The 15,197-nt window shown below is 41.1% G+C and overlaps 7 protein-coding genes across 9 annotated transcripts; 5 read left to right on the top strand and 2 right to left on the bottom strand.

Moving 5' to 3' along the window:
* Nucleotides 1-143: 143 nt before the first annotated feature.
* LOC137583563 (scoloptoxin SSD14) lies at nucleotides 144-2,003 on the top strand. The gene is made up of 2 exons (XM_068298649.1): nucleotides 144-933; nucleotides 1,060-2,003. The coding sequence occupies exons 1-2, from the start codon at nucleotides 374-376 to the stop codon at nucleotides 2,000-2,002; spliced, it is 1,503 nt and encodes a 500-aa protein (XP_068154750.1). The 5' UTR covers nucleotides 144-373; the 3' UTR covers nucleotide 2,003.
* Nucleotides 2,004-2,489: 486 nt separating this feature from the next.
* Nucleotides 2,490-5,394, top strand: Mcm6 (minichromosome maintenance 6). Its single transcript, XM_068298779.1, has one exon. The coding sequence runs from the start codon at nucleotides 2,614-2,616 to the stop codon at nucleotides 5,074-5,076; it is 2,463 nt and encodes an 820-aa protein (XP_068154880.1). The 5' UTR covers nucleotides 2,490-2,613; the 3' UTR covers nucleotides 5,077-5,394.
* Nucleotides 5,395-5,598: 204 nt separating this feature from the next.
* Nucleotides 5,599-6,428, bottom strand: ND-ASHI (NADH:ubiquinone oxidoreductase subunit ASHI). The gene is made up of 3 exons (XM_068298786.1): nucleotides 6,259-6,428; nucleotides 5,955-6,184; nucleotides 5,599-5,893 (listed from the first exon to the last, which is right to left on the bottom strand). The coding sequence occupies exons 1-3, from the start codon at nucleotides 6,341-6,343 to the stop codon at nucleotides 5,681-5,683; spliced, it is 528 nt and encodes a 175-aa protein (XP_068154887.1). The 5' UTR covers nucleotides 6,344-6,428; the 3' UTR covers nucleotides 5,599-5,680.
* A 297-nt stretch (nucleotides 6,429-6,725) lies between these two features.
* On the top strand, nucleotides 6,726-9,963 carry LOC137583691 (probable fumarate hydratase, mitochondrial). Of its 2 annotated transcripts, none has more exons than XM_068298782.1 (5): nucleotides 6,726-6,914; nucleotides 8,250-8,387; nucleotides 8,455-8,655; nucleotides 8,718-9,522; nucleotides 9,594-9,963. In XM_068298782.1, the coding sequence occupies exons 1-5, from the start codon at nucleotides 6,819-6,821 to the stop codon at nucleotides 9,854-9,856; spliced, it is 1,503 nt and encodes a 500-aa protein (XP_068154883.1). In that variant the 5' UTR covers nucleotides 6,726-6,818; the 3' UTR covers nucleotides 9,857-9,963. The 2 variants fall into 2 exon arrangements, with proteins under 2 accessions (XP_068154883.1, XP_068154884.1); XM_068298783.1 differs by lacking the exon at nucleotides 6,726-6,914 and adding an exon at nucleotides 8,037-8,165.
* LOC137583690 (probable fumarate hydratase, mitochondrial) lies at nucleotides 9,892-11,930 on the top strand. Of its 2 annotated transcripts, none has more exons than XM_068298781.1 (5): nucleotides 9,892-10,108; nucleotides 10,168-10,323; nucleotides 10,430-10,633; nucleotides 10,718-11,522; nucleotides 11,577-11,930. In XM_068298781.1, exons 1-5 carry the CDS (start codon nucleotides 10,013-10,015, stop codon nucleotides 11,834-11,836), a joined length of 1,521 nt encoding a protein of 506 aa, XP_068154882.1. In that variant the 5' UTR covers nucleotides 9,892-10,012; the 3' UTR covers nucleotides 11,837-11,930. The 2 variants fall into 2 exon arrangements, with proteins under 2 accessions (XP_068154882.1, XP_068154881.1); XM_068298780.1 differs by having other exon boundaries at nucleotides 11,562-11,930.
* Mvd (mevalonate diphosphate decarboxylase) lies at nucleotides 11,852-13,734 on the bottom strand. The gene is made up of 4 exons (XM_068298785.1): nucleotides 13,580-13,734; nucleotides 13,445-13,515; nucleotides 13,251-13,368; nucleotides 11,852-13,187 (listed from the first exon to the last, which is right to left on the bottom strand). The coding sequence occupies exons 1-4, from the start codon at nucleotides 13,629-13,631 to the stop codon at nucleotides 12,238-12,240; spliced, it is 1,191 nt and encodes a 396-aa protein (XP_068154886.1). The 5' UTR covers nucleotides 13,632-13,734; the 3' UTR covers nucleotides 11,852-12,237.
* Nucleotides 13,735-13,845: 111 nt separating this feature from the next.
* On the top strand, nucleotides 13,846-15,106 carry LOC137583719 (uncharacterized). The gene is made up of 3 exons (XM_068298823.1): nucleotides 13,846-14,022; nucleotides 14,092-14,423; nucleotides 14,459-15,106. The coding sequence occupies exons 1-3, from the start codon at nucleotides 13,942-13,944 to the stop codon at nucleotides 14,610-14,612; spliced, it is 567 nt and encodes a 188-aa protein (XP_068154924.1). The 5' UTR covers nucleotides 13,846-13,941; the 3' UTR covers nucleotides 14,613-15,106.
* Nucleotides 15,107-15,197: the final 91 nt, after the last annotated feature.

Raw genomic sequence — 15,197 nt, 5'->3', positions numbered from 1 at the left:
TGCCATTTTAAAAAAATCATCAAAATGATTACCGCTTTTGGATTAAACTCGAACATTATTATTTTTCAACAGTTATTTGAAGTTCTAGGTGATATTTTTGTGGGGTCTGGATCAAAGTGCCGAAAGGATTAACCTAAATTTTAATCGACTAAATGCCTTTCGTTTTAGTTGCTGCAAGAAATATGCCGTCTGTTGGATCATTTTGGTAGTGGCTGTTGTTGGTGTAACTTTGGGACTGATCTTGGGACTGAAAGGTTCACCCGAAGAACCCCGTCGTATTGGCGCTGTGGCCTCAAATGGCAAAGGATGCGCCGAGGTGGGCGGCTCTATACTGGATATAGGCGGATCGGCTGCAGATGCCGCCATAGCTACCATGTTGTGCGAGGGCGTTATGCTGCCACATAGCTTAGGTGTGGGCGGTGGTTTTGTGGCCACAATTTATTCAAAGGAAACCGGTTTCATTGAAACATTAATTGCTCGCGAGACAGCACCGGCTGCATCCCAACAAGATATGTTTGTGGACACCACAATCACTGGTGCCATTTCCGCCGGAGTGCCTAGCGAAATATTTGGTTATTGGCGCTTACATTCCAAATATGGCAAATTGCCATGGGATCAACTCTTCCAACCCACTATCGATCTATGTCGTAATGGCATTGAGGTCTCACGTTATCTGGCCGGTGTCTTGGAGACTTACGAGGAGCATATCATAAATGAGCCCTCCATGGCAGAGATTTTCATAAATCCGAAAACAGACACCATCTATCGAGAGGGTGAGATCATGTATCGTCATATGCTAGCGGAAACCCTGGAAATTGTCGCCCATGAAGGTGCTGAGGTCATCTATCGAGGAGGACGTGTGGGTCGAAAGCTGATAGAAGATATACAAGCCATGGGTGGCATTATCACCGAACAGGATCTACAAAATTATGAGTAAGTATGCAGACAGCAAACAGCAGACAGGGAAGTTCAAGTACATACATCCTAATCGTGTATGTGGCTGTATCTGTTTCCGTCGTTAGAGTGTGTTTAGCCAATTTAACCAACTTCTGCTTGCAGAGTCCGTTGGGAGCTACCGCTACATACTCATTTTACAGGCGGTTACCAGCTATTCACTTCGCCCCTGCCCACGAGTGGAGCTGTGCTTACGTTTATGTTAAATGTGATGGAACCCTTGTATACTAGCAATACAGATAAATATTGGCAACGTTTGATTGAGACTTTCAAGCATGCCTACGGACATCGAACAAATCTGGGCGATATTCATTTTGAGCCCGAGGTGCAGGAGATTTATGAGCAATTGCTGGATCCAGCATTTGCCGCTGAAATACGTGAACTTATTTTGGATGATCGGACAAATACAAGTACTGCATATTATGGGGCCAATTTCACAAATGTCGAGGATCATGGAACGGCGCATATTTCCGTTTTAGCACCCAATGGAGATGCCATTTCCGTGACTAGTACCATTAATAGTCATTTGGGAGCCAAAGTTCGATCCCGTCAAACTGGTATCATATTGAACGATGAAATGGATGACTTTTCCACACCAGGCAAAGTCAATACCTATGGCATACCGGCAAGTCCAGCAAATTACATCAAGCCCGGCAAGCGTCCCATGTCCTCAACATGCCCCAGCATTGTCCTGGACTATCATGGCAACGTTAAACTGCTTGTGGGTGGTGCAGGTGGTTCAAAAATTACAACTTCGGTGGCTCAAACCATTTTGCGTTTCTTTGTGCTTCACGAGCCAATCGAAAGGGCTGTCAATGCTGGTCGATTGCATCATCAATTGATGCCCATGGAAGTTGAAGTTGAACCCGATGTTCCTAGACACACGGTTGCCTACTTACGTCGCATTGGCCATGAAATAAAGTATTTGCCCGCTGATAAAGCCTACTCAGCACAGACAGCCATTGGACTAATGGGCAGCGAACCGCATCCAGTTTGCGATCATCGTAGAGTTGGTAGCGCTGTTGTCGTAGAGCCAACATTAAATTAAGCGTAGCTACATTTATAACTAGTTTCAGTTTCATCAAAGTGATTTCAATTAGTTTTAAATAAATAAAAAAAGACACTTTTATAGAATTTAAAAAAAAAAAAAACTGCCTAATAGTCTCTACTGTATTGTTTAGTTTTAGTTATTTACCTTTAATTGCAAGTGTTTTGTGTTGTCTATTTCGAAAAAAAGAAACGTTTTTAGAAACGGAAGTTAAAATTCAAATTTCAAACATTTGAAATACCTAAAGCCAATAAGAAGTTTTTCAAATTGAGTCCGGATAATGTCCAAGATATTATCTTTTAATATATAGATAAACTTTTTCTCTCTTACATTAGCGTTTTCGCCTTTCGCATATTTCTCTTATTATTTTATTATCTTATGTTTTGACCGTTGTAAAATAACTCGTGTAGATAGCATCTACCCTGTCGATAACATCTACACTTCTGAACAACGGTTTTTCAACATTTTGCATCTGCCACGGTCACATTGACAAAAATTTCGCGCCAAAAGTTGGCAAAACGCGTTGCAAAAAGAGAAACTAATTTTTACCAAACAATTCATTGTTTACGCTCTCGTCGCAGTGACAACATATCGAAATTGTTAATTAAAGCATGGACGTCGCCGATGCCCAAATTGGACAGCTACGCGTGAAGGATGAAGTCGGCATACGCACCCAAAAACTATTCCAGGACTTTCTTGAGGAGTTCAAAGAGGAGGGCGAAATCAAATATCAACGACCAGCTGCCAATTTGGAATCTCCCGATCGTTGCACTTTAGAAGTCAGTTTCGAGGATGTAGAGAAATATGATCAGAATCTAGCTACCGCCATTATTGAGGAATACTACCACGTATACCCATTTCTGTGTCAGTCAGTATCAAACTATGTCAAAGATCGCATAGGCCTGAAGACCAACAAGGATTGCTACGTAGCCTTCACTGAGGTTCCGACGCGGCATAAAGTTCGAGATTTGACTACATCGAAAATTGGCACTTTGATTCGCATTTCTGGACAAGTGGTGCGCACCCATCCGGTACATCCAGAGCTGGTTTCGGGTACATTCATGTGCCTTGATTGTCAAACAGAAATCCGAAACGTTGAGCAGCAATTTAAATTTACCAATCCCACCATCTGCCGGAATCCAGTGTGCTCGAATCGCCGCCGATTCATGTTGGATGTAGAGAAATCTCTGTTCTTGGACTTTCAAAAGATTCGAATCCAGGAGACGCAAGCAGAACTACCCAGAGGCTGCATACCGAGGGCGGTTGAAATAATCTTACGATCTGAGCTGGTTGAAACGGTTCAAGCCGGAGATCGTTATGACTTCACAGGCACTCTCATAGTGGTACCCGATGTGTCTGTGCTGAGTACACCAGGAACCAAAGCGGAAATGGGTTCCCGTCATAAGCCAGGCGAAGGTAGCGAAGGAGTAACCGGCTTAAAGGCTCTGGGCGTAAGGGAACTCAACTATCGCTTGGCCTTTTTGGCCTGCAGCGTCCAAGCAACAACCGCCCGTTTTGGTGGCACCGATCTGCCCATGTCTGAGGTCACTGCCGAGGACATGAAGAAACAAATGACCGATGCCGAATGGCATAAGATCTATGAGATGTCCAAAGATCGCCATTTATATCAAAATTTAATCACCAGTCTTTTTCCATCAGTTTATGGCAATGATGAGGTTAAACGGGGCATTCTGCTCCAACTGTTTGGTGGTGTGGCCAAAACTACTACGGAGAAGACTTCATTGAGGGGCGACATCAATGTGTGCATTGTGGGTGATCCGAGTACAGCGAAATCACAGTTTCTCAAGCAAGTCTCGGATTTCTCGCCGCGAGCCATTTATACCTCAGGAAAAGCATCGTCGGCAGCTGGTTTGACCGCTGCTGTGGTCCGGGATGAAGAGAGCTTTGATTTCGTTATTGAGGCGGGTGCTCTGATGTTGGCGGACAATGGAATTTGCTGCATTGATGAATTCGATAAAATGGATCAGCGGGATCAGGTGGCCATTCACGAAGCCATGGAACAGCAGACCATATCCATTGCCAGAGCCGGAGTGCGAGCCACTCTTAATGCTAGAACATCAATTTTGGCTGCAGCAAATCCTATCAATGGACGTTACGATCGCTCCAAGAGTTTGCAACAAAATATTCAGTTGTCCGCCCCAATTATGTCCAGATTCGATTTGTTCTTCATTCTGGTCGATGAATGTAACGAGGTGGTGGACTATGCCATTGCTCGGAAAATTGTCGATCTGCATTCCAACATTGAAGAGTCTGTGGAACGCGCCTACAGCCGCGAAGAGGTCCTACGCTATGTGACCTTTGCCCGTCAATTTAAACCCATTATTGGGCAAGAAGCTGGCAAAATGCTAGTGGAGAATTACGGGCATTTGCGTCAAAGAGACACTGGGTCGTCGGGACGCAGCACTTGGCGCATAACTGTCCGCCAATTGGAATCGATGATACGACTCAGCGAAGCTATGGCCAAGCTGGAGTGCTCAAATCGCGTCCTCGAGAAGCATGTGAAAGAGGCTTTTCGTCTCTTGAATAAATCCATCATTAGAGTGGAACAGCCAGATATTCATTTGGACGATGATGATGAAGATGTCAATGTTGATGAAGGAATTCCAGAGGATATTGATATGGAGAACAATGGTGCTGCTGCCAATATGATTAATGAGGAAATGGACACATCGGGATCGACTACTATTCAGAAAAAGAAATTCACCTTGTCGTTCGAGGATTATAAGAACTTATCCACAATGTTGGTCTTGCATATGCGCTCCGAGGAATCTCGCTGTGAGGTGGAAGGTTCTGATACAGGCATGAAACGCAGCGATGTTGTCACTTGGTATCTGGAGCAGGTGGCTGACCAAATTGAGTCCGAAGATGAGCTTATATCACGGAAAAATCTAATTGAGAAACTGATCGATCGACTAATCTATCATGATCAGGTCATTATCCCATTAAAGACGTCCAGTCTTAAGCCACACAGAACTGTTAAAACTCATGAACAGGAAGAGGATGTCGACGATGATCCGCTTCTGGTGGTGCATCCCAATTACATAGTAGAATAAGTTAAATTATAATGAATTAAGTATTTCTAAATTAAGATAACAATTTCAATGTTTTTTTTCTCTCTCATTCTCTGTTTGGAATTTGCATCTGACGATAAGTCATAGGGAAACATGCATATAAAGTTTCGATATCATTTCCTCTTAATTTCAAACAGTTCTTTTTTGTAACCTGTTTTTAAATTTATGTTTTTTCTACGTAGCAGTTAAGTTGAGAATTTTTGAATGAATTATTATATAATTTTGTTCACATATTTGTTCTATATCCTGATTCATTTATAAACAAATTTCAATAAATCTACAAAAAAGAAAACACGAAAACTTTACATGTTTCTATTCAAAGTACGCCAAACTGAAAATAATTGTCTAAAATTAATCAATGCGCAAAAACTTTCAAATTAAAATGGAATATATGAAACAAATTTCATTTTCGGATAAGCTCTTTAGTATACAATTAAATAGCTTTTCGTGATTTGGATTTGTAAATACGACCACACAGAATTGGAAATAATAAAATTCATTGAATTTCACATTTGTTTTTACCGATTTAATTTCCTATTAAACAAAAAAAGAAGGTGATTTGCAAATCATCAGAAGAGCAACCAAATTACTGCTCAAAAGTGTAGTGCTTAGCGCCATTTCCGGGATATTGCTTTTCGGCGACGGGACGATACATTTTCTTATCCTCCAGCCAATAGTAGAGGGCAAGGCAGCCAGACATGACGCCCAGAAAGCTCACAAAGTAATATGAATTGCTAAAGCGTGGGGGCTCTGCCTGTGAATACCGGTCCTCGCCATACAAATCATGATCTACTGAGACCTAAACAGAAAGCAATATTTAAGCAAATTTTACAGTAGATTGTTGTATCAATTAAACTTACAGGTTCATGCAAATTACGCTTATGCTCGGGGAAATCCCATGGATAGTAAGTATCCTTGGCTTCTGCGCCCCAACCGCCACCCACTTTGGGATAGTCACCATAACCCAAACCATCGTCGGCATATGGCTTGTATTCCTCGGGAAGAAGGTAGTATTTCTTAGCCGCTGCCAGACGTTCTTTTTCTGTTTTTGGATAGGCGGCCGGCTTGTAGTCCTTGTTCCAGCCAGCCACTAAAAGAAAAGGCAAAACAAGTTACGTAAACTAACAAAAAAGCACGCATTTAGAAAGCAATTGCCTAACTTACAATTCCTTACAGCCAGGCGGGCCAATAAAGGATTCGCTACCCACACCTTCTGGGCTAGGCTTGCCGATTTCATCAGAGCAGACATGATATCGGGTTGCTCCAGAAATTTTTACAAAATTTCAAAAATAAAATCAATCTTTTCTCCTTCTTTTTCTCCCTACAACAAGACAGCTGTTTTATAGATGGCAAATTTACCGATAACATGTTATCGAAAATCGATAAACATTTGGCGGGCACTTTTGTAATTGTTATTTGCGTACATTTCTATTAAAAATGGAAGTGAAACAGTGATCTTGTTATGCACATAAAATATTTGCGTGTGCCTGTTTGCGTATAAAGTAACTCATAGTTTTATTTGCCCATCTCACAAATGTCTAGCTAAATTTAGCGGTTCTTCTCAGTTCCCAACGGCTCCGACTATCGGCCTACTACACATTGTTGTTTGTGTTGTTCTTGTAGTGGTGGGCTCGTCCGAGCAGCTGTTTGCAGAGGAAGAAGCGAAAGTTTTTGTCGAGTTTATTTATAAATATCATAAATAATTATAATTTGAATTAGTAAAAATGGTTTTCCAACTGCTGCAGCGCTCCAGCTTACGCGGTTTGCCACAATTGGCCAAGCCATGGGCAACAACCGCCAATGCAATTGGCCTACGACAGGTAAGAGGGTTTCGCTAAATTTTTTTTTGATTGTTGGTGTTCCTCTTCCTTCGCGGCAACCAAAAAGATCTTATGTAATATCGTTTATATTAATATTTTGTAAAATTTTGTTCGTTTGCTTTTTCACTGCACAAATAATGCAAACAGTTTTAAAGAGACACCGGTATTTCGTTTCGTAACCTAAGAGACAATTATACAATCAATATACATACATACATACATATGTATGTATATTTGTATCGATGTATGTGGCTAACCCAAACCTCCCCCCACTAAATGATCCACAACTGTTTTTTCTTAAAATTTGTAAATGTAACAAGTGGCAGCCTAATTGCCAGGTATTGTGACTCGGATTGTTTTTAGTCTCCGTTTGATTTACTCTCCTCTCTTGTAAGTTGAGCTTTTTTTGTGACAATTCAGGTTTTTCGACAATTATGCAGACTAAACCGGTTAATTGTTTATTCGCGGTCTGTAAGTAAATATTCTCACTCTAGTGCTACTACCAATAGCTCAGTTCGACTGTTACAGTGTTTACTCGATATTTATGAACAATGTACATACAATGTACGTGCACAAGTTTAGTATGTCAACAAGATGATTACAAATATCATAAAAATTATATTTCAATGTCAATGCCAAACTTTGAAGAGCAATGTTAACCAACCCGCCCCTTCAGAAAGATCCCTTGCCATTCGAAATTTTCTAATCCCACTCATAATACGAAGAATGAGGAGAGCTTTTGAGCATAAAAAAACTTAGGCACACATATACATACATATGTATGTACAAATGAATATGTATGTATGTGCATGGACTCTTTAATTCAGGAGTTTCATGGACGTTGCTTTTATGGGGTAAGTTAGTGAAACTAACAGGTCACATGAAAATATTTGCTCCCTTACAATAAAATCCTACCTACGCCCTTGTTTGATTACCCAAGCAAAATCCATCCAGGGGGCACTTTGAGCACTTTTTTATACATATGTATATGTACATATAAATATGTATATATGTATGTATGTACATATGTATGTACATACATAAAATATATTAAAATTAACTTGTGATTGCGTCGACGTCGCTGTGTTTAGCTTGTCTCTCGGCTTTTTTTATAACCAAAAACAACCCGCCACCAGTTGGTGTTGATGTGGAGCAGGCTTATCTTCGCTCTCAACAATAATCTCAATCTCAGCATTTTCATAGTCAGATTGCAGTCATTTGATTTTGGAAAGTTTTTCGTTAAACACAATGGTTAGAATAGTCGCCGAGTAGAGGAAAAATATGTTAAACCATTAATTAAAAAAATGTTTGTTTCTTTTCATTGGTTTCCTGCAGGCTTCTTCATCTCAGAAATTCCGCGTGGAGAGCGATACCTTTGGTGAACTGAAGGTGCCAGCTGATAGGTATTATGGCGCTCAGACTATGCGATCTCAGATCAATTTTCCAATTGGCGGTCCTACAGAACGCATGCCAGTGAGTTTTATGCCGGAGAATTGAACAAATTCGTATATCTACCAATCTCACTTTCGTTGTTTTCCAGAAACCTGTTGTTCAGGCCATGGGCATATTGAAAAAGGCCGCTGCCGAGGTCAACAAGGAATTCGGTCTTGATCCCAAAGTCAGTGAGGCCATATCACAGGCAGCCGATGATGTCATATCGGGCAAGCTGTATGATGATCATTTTCCATTGGTCATCTGGCAAACGGGCTCGGGCACTCAGAGTAACATGAATGTGAACGAGGTGCGAATTGTATTTGAATGTCCAATGAATTTCACTTTTTATTATTGTATTCAATCTTAAAGGTTATTAGCAATCGCGCCATCGAACTGCTGGGTGGCAAATTGGGCTCAAAGACTCCCGTTCACCCTAATGATCATGTGAATAAGTCTCAGAGCTCCAATGACACCTTTCCAACGGCCATACACATTTCCGTAGCCCTTGAGTTGAATAATAATTTAAAACCCGCCATTAAAACACTACATGACGCTTTGGCTGCGAAATCGTCTGAGTTTAAGGACATCATTAAGATTGGTCGGACTCACACGATGGATGCCGTTCCATTGACATTGGGTCAAGAGTTTAGTGGTTATGCCCAACAGTTAGCTTATGCCCTGGAACGTATCGATGCCTGCTTGCCACGAGTCTATGAATTGGCTTTGGGTGGTACTGCTGTGGGAACGGGTCTTAACACACGCAAAGGTTTTGCCGAGAAGTGTGCCGCCAAGATTGCTGAACTCACCAAGCTACCATTTGTGACAGCGCCAAACAAGTTCGAGGCTCTGGCTGCGCGTGATGCCATGGTCGAAGTTCACGGAGTACTTAATACCATTGCTGTTAGCCTGATGAAAATTGGCAATGACATACGGTTCCTGGGCTCTGGTCCACGTTGTGGTTTGGGTGAACTCTCACTGCCAGAAAACGAGCCAGGAAGCTCTATTATGCCCGGCAAAGTAAATCCGACCCAATGCGAATCGTTGACAATGTTGTCTGCCCAAGTAATGGGTAACCAGGTTGCTGTCACCATCGGAGGAGCGAATGGTCATTTCGAATTGAATGTTTTTAAACCTTTGATTGTTTCCAATGTTCTGAGATCCATTCGATTGCTGTGTAAGTGGGAAAATCTGCCTCCGAAGCATCTTCACACTGTTGTAATGATGACCTTCTCTTAAAATTTTCAGCCGATGGCAGTCGCACTTTCACTGCCAACTGTGTCAATGGCATTCAAGCCAATCGCGATAATATTGCTAAGATCATGAACGAATCCCTAATGTTGGTCACTGCCCTGAATCCACATATTGGCTATGATAAAGCAGCGAAAATCGCCAAGACAGCGCATAAAAACGGCACTACCCTCAAGCAGGAAGCCATCAATTTGGGCTATCTAACCGAAGCGCAGTTCAATGATTGGGTCAAACCCGAAGAGATGCTGGGACCCAAGTAAAGGAGGCAATCAAATCAATCAATTGCCCAGCATAGTTGTTAAGCGAAGAAAGTCAAACATCATTACCTAAATTGTCAGAATAAAATTTGTTTACATTCGAAACGAAACGACCAAAAAATTTTATTCAAACCTTTTTTATTTTTATTGCAACCCAAGATGTTGGGATTAAGATTACGCCGCGGTATTTTTAAGCAAAATCGCAAGCAATGTCAACAATATTTGAGCCAATCCAAAGTGCTCTACAGCAAAAATGTAAGTGGAGCCACAAAAACCTTGAATTTAATGCAGTACGAATTCATTTTCTTCACCAGTCCAATGAGAAAAACAAAGCTAAAGGTGGAGAAAAATTCCGAATCGAAAAAGATACTATGGGAGAGCTCAAGGTGCCAGCGGATAAGCTGTATGGGGCCCAAACTATGAGATCTAAGATTAATTTTCCCATTGGCGATATAGCCGAACGTATGCCGGTAAGTATTGAAGTTGGATTGGGTCCCATATCTCGAATCTCTATCTCTTTCTATCTTCCTCACTGTACTTTCTCTTGACTTTTTGCCTTGTCTCTCTCATTTTCAGTTGCCCGTTATTAAAGCAATGGGAATTTTGAAGAAAGCATGTGCTGAAGTTAATAAAGATTATGGCTTAGATCCAAAAATCTCTGAAGCCATATCGTGTGCTTGCGAAGATGTTATCTCTGGGAAGTATTATAAAAAGGGCCATTTCCCTTTGGTTATTTGGCAAACTGGTTCTGGTACACAAACCAATATGAATACCAACGAGGTAAGCTAAGTAAGCCAAAAACCTTTCTACTTATGTATGTATGTATGTGTAGCAAATTTCTAATTTAATTTTGTCTTTTGGTAGGTGATTAGCAATGCAGCCATTAGAGGCATGGGTGGAGAGCTGGGCTCCAAGAAGCCCGTTCATCCTAACGATCATGTGAACAAGTCGCAGAGCTCAAATGATACATTCCCAACGGCCATACACATAAGTGTGGGCATGGAGCTGAATAATCGTCTGATACCATCGGTGACCCATCTGAGGGATGTCATTGTATGCAAATCGGAGAGCTTTGAGGACATCATTAAGATTGGGCGCACTCATTTAATGGATGCAGTACCTCTGACTTTGGGGCAAGAATTCAGCGGTTATGCCCAACAGTTAACCAATGGCCTGGACAGAATTAATACCTGTCTACCGCGAGTCTATCAGTTGGCATTGGGCGGCACAGCAGTTGGCACTGGACTGAATACACATAAAGGATTTGCCGAAAAGGTAGCCAAACGAGTTGCCGAACTGACCAAACTGCCATTCGTCAAGGCTCCAAATTTCTTCGAAGCCCTCGCTGCACGTGACGCTATGGTCGAGGTTCATGGAATACTCAATACCATAGCCGTGAGTCTTATGAAAATTGCCAATGACATTAGATTGCTTGGATCTGGTCCGCGTTGTGGACTGGGTGAGCTAAAGTTGCCGGAAAATGAGCCCGGCAGTTCTATAATGCCGGGAAAGGTGAATCCAACGCAATGCGAATCATTTACCATGATATGCGCACAGGTTATGGGCAATCAGACGGCCGTTTCAATAGGCGGTGCGAATGGTCATTTCCAGTTAAATGTTTTCATGCCCTTGATAGCTTCCAATGTTCTAAGGTCCATACGTTTACTGGGTAAATTAATGCAAAGATTGTGTAGTCACTTTAAAAAAGATGATCATTTTCCAGCTGATGGCTGCATGTCCTTCAGTAAGAGCTGTGTGGAAGGCATCGAACCCAATAAGGATCGCATAAATAAAATAATGAATGAATCCTTGATGCTTGTGACGGCTCTAAATCCTCATATAGGTTATGACAAGGCTGCTGCCATAGCCAAGAGTGCTCATGCAAATGGAACCACACTTAAGGACGAAGCCATCAAGGCGGGCATCACCGAAGAACAATTCAAAGAATGGGTTAATCCCAAAGAAATGATTGGACCCAAGTAGAGCAAACGAAAACAATTTTATACAAAATTCCAGCCACAATTTATTGTAAAAACCATATCAAAATTAAATTTGTTTACTAATATTTAGTACTGCATTTCATATTAGCAGCAAAATCGCTTATAAAAATTGTTAAGTTTATTTGTACGATACATTTACGTTATCTGTTTTTTTTTTAATAAATACAATAATACACCATAACATTGGATTCATTGTCTACTCAAGGTACTACATAAATATTTTGTTTCTAATAGAAAGTCTATGAAAAACCCGGTTTCCCCCAAAGGCTTAGAATTGAAATAAGGCGATGCTTTGTTTACACTTTACCCTTAAAAAATGTGATGAACGAGATGAATAAATAATAGTAATAATCAAAGAAAAGGGGCTGCAGTCTAAAGAGAATGCTAGAGCGAAGATACAGGTAGACCATCCACCAGAAGACTATTATCGTCGCTCAGTTGGCAGGGACCATTGCCAATTTTAGTGTGAATAATGTATTTGAGGACATTTTTGGAGCGCTTTTCGAGAAAATCAGCATCACTCAACTTAGACAGAATCTTCTCATTCTGTGAATCAAAGTTTGGCACTTGAATACCCCGTAAATATTCCACACTTGGCACCAAATCATTTGGAAAAGCCAATTGTACGGCAGATAAAAGCTGCGATACATTTTCCTCCAGGACATAAAGGCACGCATTTGGTCCGGCATCAAAGGTGTAGGCAGCCTGCAAACTGCCAACAGCCTCATTGTAGGCATGCACGAAATTGACAATGGAATGAGACACATCATTCATGTAGACACAAGGCGGATACGTGTCCAAAGCAATGGCATGAAACTGATTGGAGTCCTTCATAGTGATTTCAGCAAACGTATTGAAATCCCGCAATTGGATTGCTTCTGTAAGTTCTTCCGTTCTACGGGGAACCACAACCTTGGCGCGATGTTGAATCAACGCTGAGGTAGTAACAGCACGCTGCATTCCCTTGGTAGAGGGAGTCTTTTTGCGTGCATCATTCACAACTAGAATTAGGATGTGCATATTGGGCCAGTGGTCCGGGGATGCTACTTGCTTGGCAACTGAGTCGCTTCCATCAGCTAGGACACCGCTATGCCAGCGAACGAAGCCACCGTACAAACTGCGGCAAGCCGATCCACTGCCCTGTCGTGCCACGGCGGTTAATTCCTCATTAATTGGAATGCCATACAAACGGGCCAATGTGTACACAAGGCAGGCGTAGCCAGCTGCACTCGATGCCAGTCCGGCAGCAGTTGGAAAGTTGTTCCGCGATGCAATATGCACTTTCCAATTCAATGGAACTTTAAGTGCACCATTTGCCACCGCCAGCCGACGTACTAATCCGAATGAAAACGTTTGTTAATGTAGTCATAGATCTAATGGATAGGACTCCCACTTACCACCGTCTAGACAACGCATTAGACGTGCATTCTCCTCAAACGTAACTTCTTCACCATTTAGCCACATTCGATTTGCTTTAAAAGTTTCCGAAGATGAGATTGTCGTCTTTGCGCACATCTGGGGATCAACAACAAACAGGGGGGTCAAAGGTTTACCCTTACACTTATGCAATTATGGAGATTTATCTTATTACCTCATTTGCATTAAGCGTCATGCTAATGGAATCATTGATTGGAAGTATTAGTTCTTCATTCCGTTTGCCCCCTGGAGAAGCGTAGCGATATAAGTATTTAACTTTCACTTGTAATGTTAGTTACTAGTTACTTACAGTATTTAATAAGGGCAATGTTTACTGGCGCTATACAAGTCACTGTATGCATGTTGTCCCAAATAGTTTACCCAACTTTCACCCTTTTCTGAGCATCTGCCTCTGCCTCGAACGCAACGTACGATTTTCGAAATTGACGAGATTCTGACCAGGGCTACTCAAAAATAACTTTGCTTCGATAACGTCGATTACGATAGGTTTCCGATAGGTTTTGCTCCGATAGCATCGATAACAGTAACTAATCGACATTTGATCCGATAGCCGATAATACAACAGAACTTCTCAGCACTAGCAACCAAATAAACAATTGTCATTTTAGAAAATAAATATTTGGGGAAAATAAATTTATATATAGACGTAGTATGAGCAAAGGACTTCAGAAACCGCTTGTTAATCACATTTTCTTGACCTCCAACGGCGAATACGTCACAAATGTTCTTAAGGTATAGTAAATATAAAAATGGCGCGCATTTTGCCGGTAAATTAAAAAATTTGTCTATTATTTTTGTCAGCTATGCGAACGAATCACTTTGCAGCAGAAGCGTGTTCTATTAATCACCCATCGCCAAAGCAGTTTTGTATCGAATCTCGAGGGCAATCCTTTTGGAATGCTGGCCCTGGATATGACTGTTTGTTCCGTGGACGATGTGGAGAGCGCACCAGGTACTATAATCCGATTGTTTGATCAGATGGTCCTGCCGGACATTATCATCTTTGATATGCATTCAATTATTTGGTCAATGCTCCAGCGGCCAGTGATGCAGCAGTGCTCGACAGATAAATTGGTGCGCAACATAGCCAAGTGCTCGGCGGCCTTCACCAATTACCTGGGAATGGTGCGTGAGTCCAAGCAATGCAAAATGTCGGTGAACCCCCCAGAGTGGACACACTTGTTATAATGCCCCAGGATTCGTATCCACTGACTCCAGCGCAATTTCAGTTGCTAATTGATCTCTATTTCTATGACAATGAATGTTCGACCAACTTCTCGCAGATCTCAACCTCAATAGGTGTGGCGCAGGGATTCAAGTAAACTGTGCAACTCAAAGTGCCTCGATGCCCAATCTTAAATAAGTTCCTTTACATAAGACATATCCTTTAATATGCTCATCATTCGAATCACATGGTATCCATGCAAAAAACAGAAAAAAACTAACGATAAGAACCTTCTGCCCAATGCCAAGTTATTTTGGCAATCCAGAATTAATATCACCCAAACATAGTTCAATGAATGGAAATATGTTCCTTTAAGCATTTAAATTTACGTTTAATATTTATTATTGTCTACATACGCATAACGATAGAAATTTAAAGACTAAAAACTGAAGGTATTGATAAAATAAGATTTACTGATATACATATGTATTTAACTTTATAGATTAATAATATAATACAACGCTAATAATATGTATTAAGCCCTGTCTCATATCCCATTATTGGGTACGTTGAACTTTCTTGGATTGAGTAAGGTTTACAAATTTTGATTTTGAGAACAAACGAACAATAAAACGGAAATATGTATGTGTATCTTTGTTCTGTAAAGTTTTTTTTGTTATTTTGATTTGGTTACTCGAGATCCCATCCTTATTATTTACAAATTCTGAAAAATTCTACAATC

This window comes from Drosophila tropicalis, unplaced genomic scaffold, assembly GCF_018151085.1.
Source record: "Drosophila tropicalis isolate 14030-0801.00 unplaced genomic scaffold, ASM1815108v1 contig_867, whole genome shotgun sequence".
In the NCBI taxonomy this organism is placed as follows: domain Eukaryota; kingdom Metazoa; phylum Arthropoda; class Insecta; order Diptera; family Drosophilidae; genus Drosophila; species Drosophila tropicalis.
The sequence above is the reverse complement of the archived record's forward strand: the minus strand, read 5'-3'. Positions and strand labels throughout refer to the sequence as shown.